At 37.8% G+C, this 23,146-nt stretch overlaps 1 protein-coding gene across 2 annotated transcripts; it reads left to right on the plus strand.

The window, feature by feature from the left end:
* Positions 1-683: 683 nt before the first annotated feature.
* Positions 684-13,367, plus strand: Pcdh18 (protocadherin 18). Of its 2 annotated transcripts, none has more exons than XM_005340129.5 (4): positions 684-3,686; positions 4,439-4,527; positions 4,618-4,781; positions 11,247-13,367. In XM_005340129.5, exons 1-4 carry the CDS (start codon positions 1,200-1,202, stop codon positions 11,912-11,914), a joined length of 3,408 nt encoding a protein of 1,135 aa, XP_005340186.2. In that variant the 5' UTR covers positions 684-1,199; the 3' UTR covers positions 11,915-13,367. The 2 variants fall into 2 exon arrangements, with proteins under 2 accessions (XP_005340186.2, XP_005340187.2); XM_005340130.5 differs by having other exon boundaries at positions 685-3,686; positions 4,442-4,527.
* Positions 13,368-23,146: the final 9,779 nt, after the last annotated feature.

Here is a 23,146-nt window from a genome sequence, read left to right on the forward strand (position 1 = left end):
GTTCCTTTAAATCTCGCTAATTAAGAGAAATCAAGAGTGCATGATAGCCCTTTTCTTATCTTCAAAGAATTCAGATGAAAGAAAACAGAAAATGAAACCTCTTTACTTGTTCTGTTCTTTAACACAGAGCCCCAAGAAAACCTGCTGGTGAACAGAGGCCGAGAAAGACCCAAGAATTTGCAGAGGGGGAGGGGAGGGAGGCGGTCGGCGAAGCATAATTAGAAGCAAGTTTTCGAATTTTATTAAATTCCTCCACCAACAAAATGCACTTAGAGGTATGTTAAGTTAAACCAGCACTCAAGGACTATGAAAAGCAAGACGAGTGCATGTTTGTGGCAGAAGAAAGGGCAATTAAGAAAACAAGAACAATTTAGAGTGCCACAGAAATAAAGGCGACCAGAAGTTGATTTAAAGTTTTTCTTGTGTAATTTGTCTCCCCTTTGTCGTGGCACGCTCAGGGAAAGTGAATGCATTGGATTGAAAGGAGGGAGGGAGGGAGGCGGGAAGGGAGGGAAGAGCTCCTAGGAAGGGCGCCCTCCTCCCCGGCCCCCAGCCCCCAGCCTGGTCCCCTCTCCCCGCCGCGCGCCCCCAGCCCCCGCCTTCCCCCTCCTCGGCTCCTCCAGCCCTTCCCAGCTCCCACCCTCGGCGCGCGCCCTCCCTCGCTTTGGTGACTCCATCGGCTTTTGATTTGGAAGCAAGCTGATTGGCTGGAAGCGATTCAACACACGCCGGGCAAGAGCTTTGTCTGAGTTGAAGTGAAGTTGTACAGATTTTCGACTGGAGTCAGCAATCGCGGGTGTTTAGTCTGCAGCCGAGCAGAGAAAGGGAGAGAGCACCGCTCCGGGAAGAGATCCTGCAGACTGCGCGGGCACCCTGCAAGAGATGGATTCCGACTCCACCAGGGGGACAGCGACGCGGAGGTGACACCCTTCTGCCTGGGGAGAGAGAGAGAGAGAGAGAGAGAGGACAGACGGCCGAGCAAATGCCAGCCTCGGACTCCTTGCCGAAATCTGGAAGTCGTGACACGGTGTGTATGAAACAAAAGTTTGGGAGCTATTAATTGCTGTGCTGGGTTATTAAGAGACGCTTTCAAGTTTCAAGTACCAAATGTCGCTTAGCTTTAAGTTGCCCAAGGAAGTTGAAGGGAATTGCTTTGCCGTTTTAACTTGCTCTGTGAGGGAAACCTCATAAACTGACCAATGCACCAAATGGATACTAAAATGCACTTTACGTTCGCTTTTGCACTCCTGATCATGTCTCTGAACCGCGAGGTACTGGGCAAGAATCTGAAATACAGGATTTATGAGGAGCAGAGGGTTGGATCAGTAATTGCAAGACTATCAGAGGATGTAGCTGATGTTTTACTGAAGCTACCGAATCCTTCTGCTGTTCGTTTTCGAGCCATGCAGAGGGGGAATTCTCCTCTACTGGTAGTCAATGAGAATACCGGGGAAATCAGCATAGGAGCTACAATCGACCGCGAGCAACTGTGCCAGAAAAACTTGAACTGTTCCATAGAGTTTGATGTGATCACTCTACCCACAGAGCATCTGCAGCTCTTCCATATTGAAGTCGAAGTGCTGGATATTAATGACAATTCTCCCCAGTTTTCAAGATCTCTCATACCTATTGAGATATCCGAGAGCGCGGCAGTGGGGACTCATATTCCCCTGGACAGTGCATTTGATCCAGATGTTGGAGAAAATGCCCTTCACACCTACTCCCTCTCTGCCAATGATTTTTTTAGCATCGAGGTTCGGACCAGGACTGATGGTGCCAAGTATGCAGAACTCATAGTGGTCAGAGAGTTGGATCGGGAGCTGAAGTCCAGCTACGAGCTCCAGCTCACTGCCTCAGACATGGGAGTGCCTCAGAGGTCTGGCTCCTCCATACTGAAAATAAGCATTTCGGACTCCAATGACAACAGCCCTGCTTTTGAGCAGCAGTCTTATGTAATACAACTCTTAGAAAACTCCCCGGTGGGCACTTTGCTCCTGGATCTGAATGCCACTGATCCAGATGAGGGCGCTAATGGGAAAATTGTCTATTCTTTCAGCAGTCATGTGTCTCCCAAAATTATAGAGACTTTCAAAATTGATTCAGAAAGAGGACATTTGACTCTTTTCAAGCAAGTGGATTATGAAATCACCAAATCCTATGAGATCGATGTCCAAGCTCAAGATCTGGGTCCAAATTCAATCCCAGCTCATTGCAAAATTATAATTAAGGTTGTAGATGTGAATGACAATAAACCAGAAATTAACCTAAACCTCATGTCACCTGGCAAAGAAGAAATATCTTATATTTTCGAAGGGGATCCTATTGAAACATTTGTTGCTTTGGTCAGGGTTCAAGACAAAGATTCTGGGCTGAATGGAGAAGTAGTTTGTAAGCTTCATGGACATGGTCACTTTAAACTTCAAAAGACTTATGAAAACAATTATTTAATCTTGACCAATGCCACTCTGGATAGAGAAAAGAGATCTGAATATAGTTTGACTGTAATCGCTGAGGATAAAGGAACACCTAGTCTCTCTACAGTCAAACATTTTACTGTTCAAATCAATGATATAAATGACAATCCACCACGCTTCCAGAGAAGCCGATATGAATTTGTAATCTCGGAGAATAACTCGCCAGGGGCATTTATCACCACTGTTACAGCCACAGATCCTGATCTTGGAGAAAATGGGCAAGTGACATATACCATTTTGGAGAGCTTTATCCTGGGAAGTTCCATAACTACATATGTAACCATTGACCCATCCAATGGAGCTATTTATGCCCTCAGAATCTTTGATCATGAAGAAGTGAGTCAGATCACTTTTGTGGTGGAAGCGAGAGACGGAGGGAGTCCGAAGCAACTTGTAAGCAATACCACTGTTGTGCTCACCATCATTGATGAAAATGACAATGTTCCTGTGGTGATAGGGCCTGCACTGCACAATAATACTGCAGAGATCTCCATCCCCAAAGGAGCTGAAAGTGGCTTTCATGTCACCAGAATAAGGGCCATTGACAGGGACTCTGGTATCAATGCTGAGCTCAGCTGCTCCATAGTAGCAGGTAATGAGGAGGGTATCTTCGTAATTGATCCACGATCATGTGACATCCACACCAATGTGAGCATGGAATCTGTTCCCCACACAGAATGGGAGCTCTCAGTCATCATCCAGGACAAAGGCAATCCTCAGCTGCATACCAAAGTCCTTCTGAAGTGCATGATCTTTGAATATGCAGAATCAGTGACAAGTACAGCTATGACCTCAGTCAGCCAGGCATCCTTGGATGTCTCCATGATTATAATTATTTCCTTAGGAGCAATTTGTGCAGTGCTGTTGGTTATTATGGTGCTATTTGCAACTAGGTGTAACCGAGAAAAGAAAGACACTAGATCCTACAACTGCAGAGTAGCAGAATCAACTTACCAGCATCACCCTAAAAGACCATCCAGGCAGATTCACAAGGGGGACATCACATTGGTGCCTACCATAAATGGCACTCTTCCCATCAGATCCCATCACAGATCATCCCCATCTTCATCTCCTACCTTAGAAAGAGGGCAGATGGGCAGCCGCCAGAGTCACAACAGTCACCAGTCACTCAACAGTTTGGTGACAATCTCATCGAACCATGTGCCGGAGAATTTCTCATTAGAACTCACCCACGCCACTCCTGCTGTTGAGGTAAGATCATATACTGCATAGATTCACTGATAATATCAGGTGTTAATATTCAGAAGTTGTATATGTATCAGTTCTTAAATGTCTTCATTAATGAGTAACAATATGCAAATTAAGCAGGATTCAAGCTACATGTGTACATGTAGCAAGTACACACATCTTAGCATACTGCTTTCAGTTTTTCATAAATAATTTATTTGCATGTAATATGTATGATATTGAAAAGTAAGCACGAAGCACACAAGGAAATATCTAAATATAGACCCTCACTTTCCAGGTCAAGATGCAGCACAGCCAAAAGTTAAAGGGTATTGTTATAGTCTCTACTGGGAAAAAAAAAAGCCTCCAGAACCCCATCTCAGTGAATGTTGTTTTATTTATCCAACTTTGTAAATATTTTGGATATCTAGATGTTTTACAATGCATTTTACAGCATTTTTTTTAGATATGTTTTGCAACAGACCATGTTGAACTATAAAGGAAATCAATCAGTTATTTAAAAGGGAGTCTTTTAAAAAGTCAATTGTATTATTAGATTACCCAACTCTCCCTGGGATGGAATTCAGTTATATTTGGTGACTAGCTGCACAGCCTGCCACAATCCAACATATGCAAATCTTTAAAATGGATATAACATGTTCCATTACTTTGTATGAAATAACAAGCAACTGTTTTTCTTTGCTTAAAGCCTGTGAGTACTTGGAGGATTTTTTTTTTTTTTAACCAGGAATCAGTTCTGTCTATTTGTTTTCCAGCAGGTCTCCCAGCTTCTTTCCATGCTTCACCAAGGGCAATATCAGCCAAGGCCAAGTTTTCGAGGAAACAAATACTCCAGGAGTTATAGGTATGCATTATCCTTGTGTTCCCTGTTATGTCTCAGATAACATAAATGCTGAAGTGTAAAAACCATATTTTCTATGATTGATGTTTCTAGATATGCCCTTCAAGACATGGACAAATTTAGCTTGAAAGACAGTGGCCGTGGTGACAGTGAAGCAGGAGACAGTGATTATGATTTGGGGAGAGATTCTCCAATAGACAGGCTACTGGGTGAGGGATTCAGTGACCTGTTTCTCACAGATGGAAGAATTCCAGCAGGTAAGAGAGTAATGACAGATAACACTTTATTTCTAGGTCTACTCTAATACCACTAAAATGAACATTCCTCCAGTGCTTCTATTTCCTATTTATTTGTCCTTTGCACTAAGATATCTGTGTCTGCATACTATTAGCACAACGAACAGAATTGAAACACTTTTAAATTATTTTCTTAAAATTCATAGTAAGCAGTTGGGAGAGAAGGAGTGAGAATGTGGACTTAATAAGACAAGAAAGAAGGGATGTGAAGGGAAGAATAGAAAACCAAACCACCTCCCTCCTCTTTCTACCCCAACTAGTGAGCCTTAGGACACTCTTGAGCAACTCTGTATGAAATTACTGGGTGGTTGTTTTTATTCAGTCTGTTTTGGTGCATGGTGGTGAACTGAACTGTAATTTGAAAGACACATTTCCTGTGATGGAAACCAACTCACAAAATCAGAGACTAAAATACACTGGAAAGGGTACACTTTAAGCACTAAAAATAAGAGAAAGAAAAGGTGGTGAGCATAGAATATGTCTTGCTACCTTTCATTGTACGTCTATACCGTGATGTCTTAGAACAGGGAGCCAGAGGGAACTATGCAAGCACTCAGCTGGATGGGGGAGAGTCTGCTAAGTTTTGAACCACATTTTCCTTAGTTTCCCTTCTCTCTGATTGTACAGGAGAAACTGAACCAACTGGGTAAATGCTGACTGCCTCATTGTAGCAATTCTATTCATTCCTAAAGGCTACAATGTTAGATCAACTTACAGGAACACAGAAGTGTTCTTTTGGCTACTTATATTCTTAACTTCTTTGAAGGTGGAGCAAATGACTGCCCTTTGACAAAGGAAAGAAAGATAGAACAGCATTCTATTGCTCATCTTGGTTCTAACATTTACAAATACAGATAAATAAGGGAGTGTAGAAAATGAACACAGCTGTTACAAGTTGTAGAAGTCATGGTGGCAGGACTCCAGAGTAGCAGTGGCAGCAGGAATGGTTACCAGCCATGCCCCAGGGTGCCTCTGGGCCAGGCTCAGCACTCTGGGCCCACTGGAGTTCTTTACCTGCATTGTCTGCTTTGACACTGGATTTTGGTGGTGGTGGCTACAGGATGTTCATATCTTTTTATTTTTTTCCCCCCAGATTTGAAAACCAAAGCTTATAGAGGTTAGAAAATGGATCCCATATCAGGCATTTTGTACATGGTAGATGGGAGATTTGAACCAATCTTCACCTTTCTAAACACTACTTTAGCATATATAGAAAGTAACAGGTTTCCCCCTTAATAAATTGAATGGCCTATTTGTTTTTATAGGAGGACTTACTAGCCTCCCTATTACCATTAAATGTTGCTTATTTCTGTTGTTCAGCAATGAGTGGGACATCTCTGGAAGGATGAATGTGCAGAAACAGCTGTGATGTACAATGCAGCTTGTATTTGCCCAATTATCCATTTTTTTACAAAAATTAATAGACCCTAGAGAGCACTTTTAAGGGAAATCTGTGACTATGTATGACCCAAGACACCTTACTCAAAAACAATCAGTTTTATTATTCTTATTTGGGTAATGAAGAAACTGACTGAGTTTCCATGACTCTGTGCTACTGTGATTCTCACAGAACCCCACCCTTGAAAAACATAATGTTATATTATCTAAAAAAAAATGCAAAAAAAACCCCGCAATGGGCATGATATCAATCTTGTATTATATATTAAAATTTGTATGAAGTTATTCATTAAAATATAGATTTTTTTTCATCAGAGTAAAATGGAGAATAAACTGCTCTTAAATAAATAACCTTGACATTTGTGGGACTAAATTATGCTAGTGACTTTATAAATTCTAGAATTATATAATTTTAATGGCTAATCATAAGTCTATTTTTTATTTTCTATTTTTTAGAATTAATTAATTTATTTTTGGTGCTGGAGATTGAACCCAGAGCCTTGAGCATATTAAGCCCATGCTCTACCACTTAGCTACACCTCCAACCCATATATATATATGTATATATATATATATTTTTTTTTAATTTTATTAAGAGGTGAAGACTCCTCTTTGTTATTTTCCATGTTTTCAAATTTACCACCTCTCTAATATATTTATGGCAGGAGAGTTATGTACCAATTGAATAATAATAATAAATGTTAAGGAATTAAAACAATGGACAATAGACCAGGACTCTAGGAAAACTGTGTGTGTCTTGTTCAGTGAGTAACTTTGAGCTCCATCCTTGTCACATTTCTTTTCAAAATGGGGAGGGGTCATTAACAATCACTCCACTGAGTTGTAGACAACCCTTTGCCAAACATTCCATGTTTGTACAATCACAAAATTCAGGGATATAATGAGAACTCTTTTGCTGGTGCCTGATGTTGTATTATAGAAGGTTATATTATAAAAGAAACATTTTCACCTCACTAGCTAGCTACCTGCCTCTGCATGGTGCATGGTCTTAGCTCTTCTGGAGGCACTGAGCTCCAGGAAGTCACCCAAGGTCCATCTAGGGAGTGTATTCATGTTTGGCCAGCATAGATGGCAATGTGAATATTGAGAACCTTTAGATGGTTTGCCTTAATTGGGTGAATCATTCTGATTATTATTTAATCCTAGCAATTTCCACAGGCACATTAAGGTACAGAACTTATCCTTTGTAAATGTAAATTCCCAGGAAATATTCTAAGTAGAGAAAAATGTAAGTCCACATCTGAATGTCATTAGCAGAGTTCAGGACCGTTTTCTCTAAAGCATGTATGTTTTTAGGATTTAAGTATCTTATTCCAACTGTTCTTCTGCATTAGCCTGTGAACAAATATAGATTATGTTGTGCTGCATTGCTTGCCAAAAGGGAGGGTCATTTCTGGTCACTCATTCTTTTAATTCCCACACAAATACACTACACTCTGAGCAGTCAAGTCAGCTTGCATTTTTGTCTTTTGGCTTGTGTTTGTCAACTATTTTCTTTCTTATTCATTCAACTTTGAACTATAATATCAAGCATATGTCTACAAAATCTCCCTTTTCCCAATGTATTTTGCTCTGCCAGGATGATTTGTAACAGCTTTTGATTTTATTTTATTTTTTTGATACTCCTTCTTCATTGAGTCTAATCTACTTTTTATCATCAGTCATCTGTGAGTACTCACTCTAAGCATTCTTTCTCATTTTTCTCTGTTCTCCTGGTAGATGTCCAAGCTCTGTTCTGGCCTTTCTTCCATGGATAGCTTATTATATATGAGTTAATATTCCTCTCTAGTGGCTCCTCCCCCAGTCAAATCTGTATTTCATACAGCTTAAGGAACATTTTCAGAGCATTTTAATCTACATGTTTTTTTTTCTTTTTTGGCTTGAAATTAATACCTGATTCTTGTTGCTCAGCAACACTGAACAAAACTAGCTTGGTATTTGAAGGTCAGTGAAATTCACTCTTAGCTTCGCAACTCTCAATTCTGCCGTATCTGTACCTTTTGCAAAAGATGAAGGCACCCCTTCCCATGCTACCCTGATCCTTTGTTCATTTTGCCCTGCCTTCATGAAAACCTGATTTTTCCTCACTTTGACACTGTATATGCTTTTCATTTCTCAAAGTTTATTTCAAGCTGCTCTTTCTTAATGACACCGACCTCCACCTCTACTCTTCCCTCTTTCTTGGCGTGTCCTCAGCATCATCTATTTTGATACATCAGGCTTTTATGACCTCATTTATTACCCTTGACTCAGAACTAGACCTTAAGCCTTTTGAAGACAGGGTGCTCTTTATGTGTTGTGGGCTCTTAGTAGATAAATGACTGGTCACTCTGTGACTAATGGCTTGTTAGAAACTTGGCTTTTTTTTTTTTTGTCCCTTATATTCTATGTTCTGCCTTCTGCCCCACCTTTACAATAAGACACACAGTAACAAAATATAGATTCATGTGATGGTAAGTCTCCTTTTCCACCATTCCCTCCATCTCCCAAGGAAAATTAACTACCTGGTTAGTTTTCAAGGAGTAACAGAACACATAGACACTTGCCAGTGAATCCTGATCCCTGGAGTGTAGGATGGGACCTTGGCAGCTGAGTTACATCTACACCGAGAATATTTTCCAACAGTTGAGTCTCCAGGGAGAAGGCAGAGAATATCAATGAAATTGCAAGAAACGCTGTCTTCTGCACCAATTCTCCTCCTCCTCCTTCGCTCTTCCTCTCTTATTGTTTTTGCTATCTTTCTGTTAGTCATTCTTCATCATTTTTCTTATTAATTTTCATTTTGAAGCCGATTTATTTATAACTAAAGCCCCATTTACTTATTGTGGTGGAGCTGTAAATAGCATTCATTGTTTAAAGATAATTCCAGTGATCAAAATAATTTGAGTGTGAACTGTCAGATTGTTTTAATGCCCCATTTTTTTAAAAAAAGATTTTATTGCTGTCTACACATTCATTGTATTCAGATATCTAGGAAACTTGATCATGTTCAGGATTCTTAGAAGCTTATGTAATTCTCCCCCCACTCCATCATTAAACTTTAAAACAAAACAAAGCCAATCAGCTATCAAGGGAGTCCTTCCCAAGCCTAAAGCCACAGAGTTTAAGGCCAGAAAAAAACAACTGAAGAGGTGTCAGCAGGTCTGGCCTCCTTCCTTTGGACAGGATGTGAGTAAGACAGTGGGTACAGGTTCCATTTCCATTTTCAGAAACCCAAGGAATTAAGGAGAAAAAAAAAATCATTACTACTATACTAGTCATTTCACTGATGAGAAAACCTCACTGCTATGTAAGTTTTTCCAGTTACTTTCAACTTGCTTTGCTGTTGTCCACATCAAATCCTCATGTGGTACATATTTTCAAGTAGGAATGTAGGAAGTCAAGACATCTAAGTCTGCTTTGATTCTTCAGTCACCCTTGCTTATTTGAATTTAATTGGTCTAAATAGCAAAGTAACATAAATGATAACATATGTGTGTCCTCTTGCACCCCCACCTTGATTCACATGCTGTTTGTATTCACACTTCTCTGCATTTCCCCACACTGCAACATATTTCTGTTGTATTTCCACCCTTCAAAGCAGTCCGGCTATTTCCCTCACAGTACTTGCTCTCATTTTTGTTCCTCAAATTTCCCCCCTTTCCATGAAGGTTTGAGGTCCAGAGGGAGTTGAAGAACAGAGCTATCTCAAAGTTTTCAGGGTTGAAGAAGAGTGGTTCCTATACCTTTAAATGAAGACAATTATTTTTCTTTTCCTGAAACTCGACATCAATTTCTTCACTTTTCGTCAGAAAAAACATAGTGAAAGTGTATTCTAGGCAGATAATTCACCAGGTGGTGGGGATACCACAGCCAGCACAGTAGATGACTTTCTCCCCTGCCAAGGGGCTTGTCATCCCTCAAAAGCCATCCCTATTGCAATAGTTGCGAGGAAGGGAAATCTTTCTTAAGTAGCTAAATCTATAAACATGGCTCTGAATATCTCCATATGGCTAATGTCAATCCAATAATTTTTTTTTCAAATTTAAGGGAGTCATTTAGCATTGTCCAAAATTCTGTTCTTTGGTCTAATTTGAAATCATGATTCTGCAAAGACCTCACTTCTGAAATAAATGGGTGGTTCCTGGAGTATAATTTCCATCATTGCATTTCCTGTCTTTCGTGTGGGTCAGTTTTTGTATTTGCTTAATGTGGGGGTCTTTCCTCCTCTTTGTCTGCTTTTCTCCTGTGTATTATTTGCACTGAGTATGGCCACTCACATTTCACTAGGGCATCGGGATGTCTACAAGAACTGAGTAACGGATTTTCCATGTTCTTTGACTTTTGGTGACTTTTCCATGCATTTGACTATTAGTATACTTTGGAGCTTTAGATGAAAACTTTGTAACAGGATAACTGCAGATGACAAATAAGTTAAGGATACTTCTCACTGCTACTTTAAGTAATAAATCAATCAATAGATTATATAATGTTTGAGAGAAGTTAACAAGGATAAGTACCTGATAGCCAATTAGATTTTCAGTGACTCCATTAAGACTAAAACAGGTCAGATAAACCTCAATATCAAGAAAGTCATCACTGAAGGAGATCATCTGGTAGTATTCTAAAGTTATGGATCTCACCTTCCAAGCTGTCTTTTTAGAATTATGTCCAGCTTTTCGTTCATTACCCATATCTTAGAGGTTTTCCATGATCCATTCGCTTCTCATTATTTAAGTAGAGGATATTCCTGCAGAGCACGAATTTCCTCATTCAATAAATGAGAAAAAAAATACACCAGCAGATATGACTTCGGGAGGTCTATAAAAATTGTATTCCGATTAAAACCATTATCGTGGTCCAGCTAATGTATCCCAGAGCAGGTTAGCATCATGGTGACAGTTTAAACCTCTCTCATTGTATCTAATTAAAAAAAATATATATATATATATATTTATTGCATGTTCCCCCCATTTTGAGGCATGCTACCTGTAATAACGAACCCTCAATGCTTTTCCTCGAGTGCAGCTATGAGGCTGTGCACAGAGGAGTGCAGAGTCCTGGGCCACTCTGACCAGTGCTGGATGCCCCCGCTGCCCTCGCCTTCCTCGGACTACAGGAGCAACATGTTCATTCCTGGGGAGGAGTTCCCGTCGCAGCCCCAGCAGCAGCATGCCCATCAGAGCCTGGAGGACGACCCCCAGGCTGCAGAAGGCGGTGAGAAGAAGAAGAGTTTCTCCACCTTCGGGAAGGACTCCCCAGCCGACGAGGACCCGGGGGACACCAGCACGTCCTCCCTGCTCTCGGAAATGAGCAGCGTGTTCCAGCGCCTCTTGCCCCCTTCCCTGGACACCTACCCCGAGTGCAGCGAGGTGGATCGGTCCAACTCCCTGGAGCGTCGGAAGGGACCAGCGCCCACAAAAACCGTGGGTTACCCACCAGGGGTGGCGGCCTGGGCAGCCAGTACCCACTTCCAAAATCCCACCAGCAACCCTGGGCCCGCGCTGGGAACCCACTCGAGCGTGCAGCCTTCTTCCAAGTGGCTGCCAGCCATGGAGGAGATCCCTGAGAATTATGAAGAAGACGATTTTGACAATGTGCTCAACCACCTGAACGATGGGAAGCACGAACTCATGGATGCCAGTGAGCTGGTGGCTGAGATCAACAAACTGCTCCAGGACGTGCGCCAGAGCTAGGAGAATTTAGCCAAGCTTTTTGCTTTCCATAGGTCTATGGAAAATGGGGCACAGGAAAAGCCCTGAAAGAACTGGCGTTGCCAAATAGTTGCATTTATCATAAATGTGTCTGTGTATATTGAATATTAAATACTGTATTTTCGTATGTACACAATGCAAGTGTGATTATTTTAATCTGTATTTTAAAAATACATTTGTACCTTATATTTATGTGTAATTTAACAAACAAATTTTATTTTTTTACTCCCATGACGAACATGTCTTTCCTAATCATATAGAAACTAGCCACTGTTTCAATCTGATGTACTATTCAACCACAAAGTGTAAAGGTACTGCTTAGATTAGTTGAGCTGGGGGTGGATTATTATGCCCTATGAACAACCCCATTAATGCATTGCGTAATTCTTAGTTCCATTAAGCTCTCCATCCTTTTTTTCCCCCAATGCTTTAAAATATTAAGCATTAGTAAAAAATGTTAAGCTATTTTATTATTATTATTTTCACTGCTCTCTGGTAGCTCCTATGGTTCAACTCTCACAGCTAAATTGAAAAGGGAAGTGAAATTTTATTTGCGGACTAGAAAGCATCTGAGGAATATTTATGAGATGACTATTTCAAATACATTTTTTAGACAATGATGTAAGCAGGAATAAAGTCAGTTTTTTTTTTTTTTTTTCGGACTCCCAGGCCCATGCAGGATGTCACACTGGCCGGGTCTTAAGAGTATTGTAGTGAATTTATAATTAAGGCAAAAAGTGGATTTCATTCCATCCTTGTAACACGAGATGCCATTCAAGGAAATGGAATTTGTTCTTTAAATGGGTAACAGTATGCATTTGAACAGTGCCAAGTATTAATGGACAAAGTCATGCCAGTGTCCCTCCTAGTGTAGTAAATATAATTGATTTATTTTGAAACCATCTATTTGAATCTTTCCTTCCTCTCACAATACTTGAATGTTTTTATCCTTTGCAATGTTATTGTTTGCTATAACTATTCACTTTTAGCTTTTTCTCCAGTGCATGACTTCATATTTTGTTATATTTTTACTACATGAACATTTATAAAAATCACATTTTTGTTATGGCAATTTTGTTCTATTTGCTGTGTGACAAATTAGAAGTTCTTTATTTATTGTGCTGTTATCTCTCTGTGTGGAATGCCTTGCTAAGAGCGATCCTTATTATGACTATTATCATTTATGATCAAGCTTCTATTAATGTTATTTCTCTTAGTACACTATCTTGATTGTATTCTCCAGAAGATTTTACTGTCAGTGAAAATAAAAGGAAAATTAAAGTAAAGCTAAGGAGCTGTCCATAATCAGTGTCCTGTTCCTATACATGTGTTGGAAAGGTTTGCCTGCACCTCACCTTCTTGAGAAGATGACTCAGTGCTGGCTTCTAAATAATAGAGAGGGGACTTCCAACTGCCCTGGCAAACAAGAACCCAATGGAAATGAACCTGACATCTGTCATGGGAATGGAAGTAGTTTATCAGATTTTAACTAGCTTACGTAAAAGTATTTGGAATGCAAAGGTTAAAAAAATGGGAAATAACAATGGAAATATTATTCAAATCACACACACACAGAAAAATGCTGTATCAGAACATTTTGTATTAAGTTGTAGAAGAAAAAAAGGTATCCTCAATATTTTTTCCAACAGGCTAAAATATCCTCCCTAGCTTATCTGAGGAGAATTAAAATACTAGGGAAAGTCAAGTAACCTAAAAGTGGCTAAAACTAAGATATTTGAATTCTCAAATGAGTACCACATTAAGTAGAATGTATTATCTCTTTCAGAAGGCACATTTGCCTTCACTGGAGGGATTGCAATTACAAGTGAAATTTCAGTTTATTTTTCAGTAGATTACACACACAAATGCTAACCACATTTAAATACATTTTGCCTTTCAACTTCACTTCCTTTCAATACATATTATCACGAAGGGAAAGTCTTTTATAACCTCACTGTTCTTAATTTAAAGCATCAATAGTAATTGAGGAAACAAAGCTGGGAATAGATATTTTGAATATGTGAAGTAAATAAAATGCAGTATTATATTCCACAAAAAAATTCTTTGTCTATTGTTCTTATACCATTTCATGCCACCAACTCCTTGCTTCTCCAGGCTTTTCCTTTTATTATTTTATTATTGCTTCTCCTGTTCACCATTTAGGGAAGTATTGGTGCAGGATTTTAGCTTTATTCATATTCCTTTTACTAGTTACACACACACACACACACACACACACACACACACACTTGTTGTATACCAGGGACTGAACCAGAGGTGCTCAACCACTGAGCCACATCCCTAGCCATTTTTATTTATTTATTTTTAAAATTTTGAGTCAGAGTCTTGCTATGTTGCTCAGGGACTCGCTAAATTGCTGAGACTGACTTGCAACTCGGGATCCTCCTGCTTTGATCTCACAAATTGCTGGGATTACAGGCATGCAACACACTATGAGTAATATTTTAGCAAAAGCTGGGATGTCTGAACGTACCATAGCAGTTGAACCTCTCAGAGAGTTTATGTCTCCTCTTTTTTGATGTCACACCTCTCTTCAGATTGAAACAAACAAAAAAGCATTTGAAGATTCCTTTCTCCATTCATTATTCCTTAATCCCTATGACCACCCTGGATTCCTTTAAATATTCTTCGGTGATAACCATCTATTAAAGGAACTATCTTCCATAAATGTAATTCAACATTACATCTGTTGCTTACAAATCCTCTTTTAAAACGTTTGTTTATTGAATGATTAGAATTAGCTTTCTTCAAACTATTACAAGTTATTAACATTATTATTCACTTATCATTCATTTCTTTCTAGTATTAAAAAGGCAAGGCTTAAATTTTATTAGTCATTGAAATTCTTCTCCTTTCATGTGTATATCAAATTTACCCTTTATTTTTAGGTAATTATTAAGACAAAATCTAGGTGAGTGGTCATATTGGAGGCACTGATGCAGTCACATTTATGAAAATCACCTCGGTGTCCTTGTTTAGTACTAATGTCCTAAAATACTCAAAGCTGAGTTTTATTATTGACAGGTTTGCAATTCAAAGAGGCCCCCAATGTCAAGCAATCATTCAATGAATTATTTTCATGGGAGAAAAGTGTATGGCCACTTCTAATCTCATGTAATCTCATATTTGGGAATTAATTTATTTTTTATATAATGTCCCTTTGTATTTCATAATTTCATATAGCCTTTCAAAAAACACTTCAGGACTGTTGAAAATGTGTTTATATTTCCATTCCAATTCAGAATATTTTGATAATGTATTATCACAACATTGATGATTAAGGAGAGTGAACTCTGAGTAAGCAATAAATAAAATTAAAATCAAATTATGTGAAATCTTAAAAATTTATGACAAATTTCAAAAACAATTTGAAAAGTGTGGGCATTTCAAAAGAGCTAACATTTTTAAATTAATAAGAATAATTTCAGGTTGAACTCACAAAACAAAACTTTCCTTAGGTTTGGAAGCTGCCTTATGAAGTGAAAGTGTAAGATACCAAGAAAATCATAATCATTTACAATGCTTTAGGATGCCTCTAACTGTGATTGATAGAAATAATTATATGTGCTTACATAAGTTAAGGTTTTAATTTGATATATTAGGCAATATTTGGGTCACTGAAGAATCACTTAGTTCAGCTAGATACCTAGAATAAATTTTTTTCTGAAATAACTGAATATCTATAACATTAAACTGTGATTAAAAACTTTATTGCCTACAATGTGTTTCATTTTTCTGTGTAACTGGAGTCATAGTCAAGTATATATACTCTTAATACTAGAACAAAGACAGATTGCTAATAATCTAAACAACAATAACAAAAAAATACTGCAGAGACATTATATAACAGATTCGAAAGTTGTTGTTTATATTCCTCATTAATTTATTATATTTTTATTATATGCTTTCTTATATGGCTTGAGGAGCTGTTAAAAGAATTTATAAGGAGCTAGCATCACAAAAATTGCTACCAAAATTTACATACTTTCTGACTTTTAAAATTGCAATAACACATTCTACTTTGGCATTTTAAAATAATAGTTTCTATTTCCTTTTATGACTTCTAAAGATGCTCTTAATTCTTGCTGTTTTCGCAGATTTTATCTCTTTAATTTATTTTTTTAATGGTACTCATCCTTGATAATTTATTCTACTGTCCCCATTTATAGCACCCCTTTTCAAATTCTCACATGTATACAGTTTCTTCTGTAATCACCTAGATCTTTATCAACTTCCCTGGTGTCTTTTCTTTATTACTGATATAATAGAGGTCATATTTTTGATAAAGCTATTACTTTTCATTCTGAATAAAGCTTGCTTTTCTGATCTTCCAATTCATTAATTTAATAAAAAGGTAAGTTTATACAATCAAGAACAAAGGGGTCATTTTTTCTTTGTCTTAAATTTTAAATTAAATATTTAAAATACGTAAAAACACCAGTATAGAAAACATTGTTTATGTAGGGAGGGAAACTTTTTTTTGTTGTTTTTTTTTTCTAAATATAAAACAGTTTTCTATATGTATGAAAGGTTGGGCTGGAAAAGGTAAGCTTGGAATTTGACTATAAGGTGAAGTTAAGTTCAGGCATAAAAGTAGAATATTAAGTAAGGAAGGCCCCTTGCCACACACACAAAAAATTATATATATAGCTGATTCTTGGGAATATAATGTCTGGGAGATGAATAAATTGAGGAGGGAAAAATATCAGATGTTAGTGTCTTCTTTATTTCCACTGCCAATGATCTTTCAAGAAGTTATAGGACAAAGGTTGGAATCATGCTACTCCTTCCCTGGACCTCCTTACAGGAGCCCAGGGTGAGGAGGTAGTGTTGAGGTACTTGTACTTTTGGAAAGCAGGTCACCTTTCAGTGCTTTTGGATGGTTGGATAACCTATGTCTAAATGGGGGAGGGGGTCGATAGTATAAACCCTACTGCAATTCAGAGTGCTTTTATCTAAATGAGGGCAGGCTTTCTAAAAGCTCCAGGTACATTCTTGTTTTATTAAAAGGTACATTCTGCAGCTTAAAATAGCGAACCACAAGGTATTCCTGGCAGAAGCAGCACAGAACTTTCTTATGGAAGAGGACCCTTGTGTTAGACAGTGTTTTAGGTTCTAAATTATCTACACAACTTCCAGTAAATGGTGTTAAATGTGAAGAAATAAATCCGAAATACACAGCTCAGAATGTGTAATGAATTCTAACTAGAGAAGTGTTTTGCCAATTGCTACCTTGAGATTTGAATCTCTCCTGTAAACTTGTCCTGGAAGCTCTCTGTTTTAGTTAGCTTTAGAATATCCATGACCAAAATACCCTACCAGAAGAATTGAGAGGAGGGAAAATTTATTTGGGGATCACAGTTTTGGGGGTCTCAGTCCACAGATGGCTGATTCCATTGCTCTGGGCCTTAGGTGAGGCCAAACGTCAAGGGAGAAGGGCATGTTGGTAGAAGCAGCTCAGCTCATAGCAGGTCAGAAAGCAGAGGACAAAGGAGGCCATAGGGAAGACAGACCCCTCCAGTGACCTTACCCAGTGACCTTCCTCCACCAGCCATGCCCCACCTGCCTATAGTTACCACCCAGTCACTCCATTCAAACTAGAATGGGACGATTAGGTTCCAGTTCTTATCATGTAAGCATTTTACCTCTGAATTTTCCTGCACTGACACAGGAGATTGGGGGGGACACTTTATATCTAAACCATAACACTGTCAGAGTGGGCTTTTCCAGCTTCCTCTGTAGACCCATGGTGATTGCCAAGAGGCTTGGGGGACAAATACACAAGGAGGGGCACAAGGGGTGACGAGTCAGAGTCTGTTGCTAAAGGAGACAGCTTTTAGCACGTGTCCCGCATCCTTCCCTTTGTTCACCTCATACTCTGTCCTCACCTTCCCCTCAGCTGGAATCTAAATAGAGGGTCAACCCATAATCATGCCTCTGCTCAACACATAATCGCTGCACTTACTCGGTGTCAGATTCTGTGCTTGGTGTTTGGGAGACACTGTTGAGCAAATCAGACCAAAGAAATGATGAGGAGCAAGCCAAGAGCACCAGGCTGTAAGCGTTAGGGCGGAATGGACCGCCGCACTCACCTGAAGGAGGACACTCTCCAGCCAGAGCAATGAGCAGGAGGATTAGGGACAAGGCCAGAGGCCCCGATTTGCTTACCAATGCACCCTCAGGCCCCCAAAGAGACCCTGTCCCTTTATTCATTGTTAAAGATGTGAATGTTTTCATGATACTTCTTATAGGTAAAAGGCTGAAAAACTACTGCATTATTATCGTTAAAACTAGTTGTTTCCTAGTTTCATTTTGCTTCCTAAGGGTTCATTACCTCAGGTATTCCAGCGGATATAGAGAATTCAGTGATAAGATTCTCCCCTCTCTGAGATCATGCCAAATGAATTGAAAGGAAAAATGTAATTTTATAGAAAATAGAGAAACCATGTTCCATATTGGTGTTCGTGGAGGAAGGGTAAGAGTTGCAGAAAATATAATAAGCTCAAAATGAATAACTTTTCATATATCAAATAAATTTCTTTTTTTCCCCTCACATAACAGCTCGTGTTAAGGGAAGGTACAAATCCTGAGGGAGCTACACTCTTTTAAGAGCTCATTTGGAGACTGGTCTCCTGGAGACTGCACCATCTTTAACTCATAATATGGGAGGGATCTCATTTCCAACCAGACACAGGGAAATGATAGCCATGAATGCTTAGGGGGTTAGGGACTAGTCCTGAAAATGTCATGTCACTTCCACTGAGAGCTCATTGGCTGGAAACGATCACATGGCCACACAGGGAAGCTATGAAGTGCTGGATGCTGAATTTTGGTGAGCAGCACTGATTGCACAATGCCTTTTTTAGAGGGGTCTCACACATCCAAATGTCTCTGTGAGTCTTTCACATAATGTCCGCTGTAATTATTAAATCACTTTTCTAAGTCCCACTCGACAACAGCAAAACTTTGATAGAAGGGGGGGGGTATATTTTTATTTTCTGTTTATTCTTGTGTCCCCAGAGACAACTACACTTTTGAACCTTTCAAAGGTATTCAATCTATGAATAAGTAAGAAATATGATAAAAAGAATAGCATTTAAGTTCTATTCTCATCCTACACAGTCATTTCTAATTTCCCAGAGGTAGAGGGCAAGAGCAGAATGTGGAGTCCCACAGGGCAAGTGTTGGTTGATCTAGTGATTATTAGAATCAACATATTTAAAAAAAATAAATATAATAAGTCACTCTTTCCCAGATTCTGATGGATATCCTAGAATTGACTCCCTGGGCTGTGTGGAGGAGAAATTGGAGGGTAGAGGTCATCTGTAAAATGAGGAGAATTTTTAAGGTTAAGAAAATGTTCTCTGTCTTGTTTAGGAATGGCACATCACATTGGTCAAAATTCATGAAAATGTAGATTTAACCTCTGTGAGTTTTTTTGTATGTAAATTATACCTCAAAAAGTTTTAAAAAGGAAAATCACAACTTAAAAAATAGGAAAAATTACCAAATAAGCAAAAAAAAAAAAAAAAGATAGTGAATCACATCAATTTAACTATGATTCAACAATAATTCAGTTCAGACAAAGTAGTTACAACGAGATGTTCTCTGCCATTCTGCATGGGCACAGATTTGGTTCTGCAACTTAGCTTCTTGTCTTTCTCTTAAAACTTCAGGCTACGTCAGGAAGAGAGTATCTAATTAGATCCAATGAATGCCATCTCTGCACCATCACTAGTGACAAAGGCCACAGTGTTGAAGAAACTATCATGAACATGCAAACCAAACTTCATTGAAGTCTTCTCACATTTAGGAGAATACTTGAATTTCGATTTTGTTCTGTTTTGACAGAAAACCAGATTAGTTCCTATAGCACAGAGGAGAAATCTACTTGCTTTTCCAGGGTATGTGATATTGTGGGAAAGCAGGTACACCAACCTCCACTCTAATATACATATATATGTATATATACAGTATGTGTGAAAGAGACAGGGAAAGAATGCATGCACAGACAGAATTTTTACCAAGTGCTCTGAAAATATTTTTGTAGTATTTCCTGACAGCTCAATAGAAGAGAAACCGGAGGCTTACCCAGAATTATCACATGAAGATTTTGAAAAGCAATCACATTGTTGCTTTAAAATTATAATAATGAAACAGGGAGAAATGCTGTCTAACTATGCAGCAGCCCCTAGCCTGTAATTAGACACCACCCACTAGGCCCCTGCTTGATGCTGCAGTGTTGGAAAATACCTGTGGAATGAATAAACAAAGATGTCACTCAAAAGTGTTTGCAGAAACTTGCTCTTGAATTGTGCAAGTCACTGTAGAAAGTCCACAAGTCGCATTAATTAGCTCTTTTATGAAAACAAATAAGCAAATAAGCAAAGGGAAAAAAGCAAAAGCAAATCAATAAACTAAGAGCACAATCTGCCCTTCCATATCCCTCTTGTTATTATAATGCATCCAGTCTGCAGAAAAGCAATGACATGCATATATTAAATTACTGCCCAGATGAAGGATTGCATAATGTAAAGGACTTAGGGAATAATTGGAAAGCTAGAAGGATGCTCAAATCTCCATTGATTTAACATTCCGAATTTCTGTGAAAATAGCTAAATTGCAAGCCACTAATTGCTGTTAGTTTGGGTGGTGGTTTAGACTCTGATTCAGAATAATTCGTTTCATTTTTGCAGAAAAATTTTCTTAAATAAATTAGAACTTTCATTCTAAGTGTCTTTCAATTTTCCTTTTTTTTTTTTTTTTTTTTGCTAACATGCCTTCAAAAGTTAATCACTTCTCAGGATATTAGATCCTGAATATCATCCCCCTTCATGAGAAGAAAATTTGATTTAATCACAACTCTCCCTGACTCTTCACACTTTTCTCTTTTTATTTGGTTCTAATTCAGGCAAAAGCTACTGCTGATAAATGGTTTCTTTAATTTGTATTTTATATATTTTTGTATACAGTTTGGCTTTTCATTTGATAAATCTTCTGACTAAATATTTATTAATAAGTGAACTCTATAATATTGAGCAATTAATTGGCTTCAGATTTAAATATGATAATATCGTAAAAAATTCACTGTGGTCGAACTTAACAGTACATGAATTGCCTTTCTATTGAGTATCATGCTGTTTTAATTATTGTAAGCTTAAAATAATAGAACTGGGAAAACTTAACTCTCTCTTCTTTTCTCTCTCTTTCTATATTTAGGGCATTTTTGGCTATTCTATTCCTATTTTAGTCTTCGAGTTGTCTTGCCTAGTTTCCAAAAATATGCTGTTGGTATTTTAACTATGATCACTTTAATTTTGTAGATTCATTTAACGGGGAGAGCAGATATTCTTATGATGTTGCATTCCCAAGTCCCAAAATGTGTCTTTCCTTGTGCTGAAACTTTCTTTTGTTTCTCAGTGGTGTGTTTGATTTCCTCATAGAAGATTGTAAATTCTTCTTGTTTTCTATTTTATCTTTTGACATTTTATTCTTGTACCTAGTTATAGTCCATATGAGAACCACTTTATTCTTATTTATCAATTTTCTGCCCATCCCTGCAACTGCTTTTACTTATTATTTATAAAGGTCTTCCAATGAATTCACCTGGATTTTCCAAAGGGAAAAAAAATCTATTATTTTCAAATAATGATAATTTAAAATTCTATTTTTCAACTTTTAAATTTACTTCCCAATTAATTATCCAATTTCATTAGGTATAATCTGCAGAGAAAAATTATAATAAAAATATTAATAGAAAATACTTTTAATTTTTAAATTAATATTTCAGATAATTCCTTAATTCAAATATGTAGGTTATTTTTCATACGCTATACTGAAACTATCTTAATTTATTATGACTTTTTGTTTGTTTCATACCAGGAATTAAAACTTCAGGCTGCTTCAGGAAGAGAATATCTAATTAGAACCAATGAATGACACCATAAGGGGCATGTAACCATTGAGCCACAACCCCAGCTCCTTTTCTATTTTATAATGAAACAGGGTCTCACTACACCAATTAGGGCCTTGCTGAGTTGACTTTGCTAAGTGGTTGCTGAGGCTGACTTTGAAATTACCATCCTCCTGCCTCAGCCTCCCAATCTGCTGGGAATATAGGTGTGTGCTATCGAGTCTGGCTTATTTTGACTTTTAAAATCAAGAATAAATGTTAGATTTTTATTAAACTTGTTTTATTTTTTTTTGTACATCTGTTGAGATTCATGTGACTGTCTTTTCTGACTTGCTAAATATATTGATTTCTATTTTTCTCTATTCTCCTTTTTAACTTCACTAATATTCCAGGAATAAATTGCATTTGCCTTATTAAATCAGCAGCTGAATTTTGCTAATTATTTTTAAATGTCTTTATTTTAAAATGCTTGAACAAACTGTTCTGTAGTTTTCTGTGTGTAGTTTAATGGGATTGGGGATCCATGTGATATGTATTTTAAAGGAATTAGGAAATTTTTTCCTTTTTTTCTCTGCTCTGAACAATTGAAATTTAATTGCAGTTATCTGTTATTTGACGTTTTGGAAGAATTCCCTTGTGAAACCATCTGGCTGTAGCTATTAGAAAACTTTATCTGTTGAATGGTAAATGACTTGTCTACTTTTCCAGACTCACATTCTGAGGTCTTTTTGGTAGTTTGTAGTTCCTAAGGAAAGCATCCATTTTCTCAAACTGACTGGCAAAGATTAATTTTTTATATAATTCTACTAATCTTTACAATGTTATTATAATTATCTTTGATAAGATCTGATAATTATTTGTCCTTCCTATTTATATTATCAACTTTATCCCTAAGAAAGAGCAATGAGATTTATTAGTTCTATCATTTAATATTTGATACTTACTCAAATTTTGTTTTTTATCTTTATTTGTCATTTCTTCCCTTATATTTTCTCTTTTTAAATCACATAAAATGAATGTGTACTGTTTCCCTGATTATGTTTCTTTTTTGTTCTATGAAAATTTTTATCTGACGGGTTCTAAAATGTGTTTCAATTGGCATATTTTCCTAAGTCAATTCCTAGTTGCTTTGATTTCCCTTTATTCTCAAAGGTGTATGGAAGAGAGAAACTTTCATTTTGCTGGTTAGAGAATCATTTCCTTGCTTTTTTTTAAAATTAATTTTTAGGGGGCTGGGGATGTGGCTCAAGCGGTAGCGCGCTCGCCTAGCATGCGTGCGG

The sequence above is a fragment of the Ictidomys tridecemlineatus genome, chromosome 9 (genome assembly GCF_052094955.1).
Source record: "Ictidomys tridecemlineatus isolate mIctTri1 chromosome 9, mIctTri1.hap1, whole genome shotgun sequence".
In the NCBI taxonomy this organism is placed as follows: domain Eukaryota; kingdom Metazoa; phylum Chordata; class Mammalia; order Rodentia; family Sciuridae; genus Ictidomys; species Ictidomys tridecemlineatus.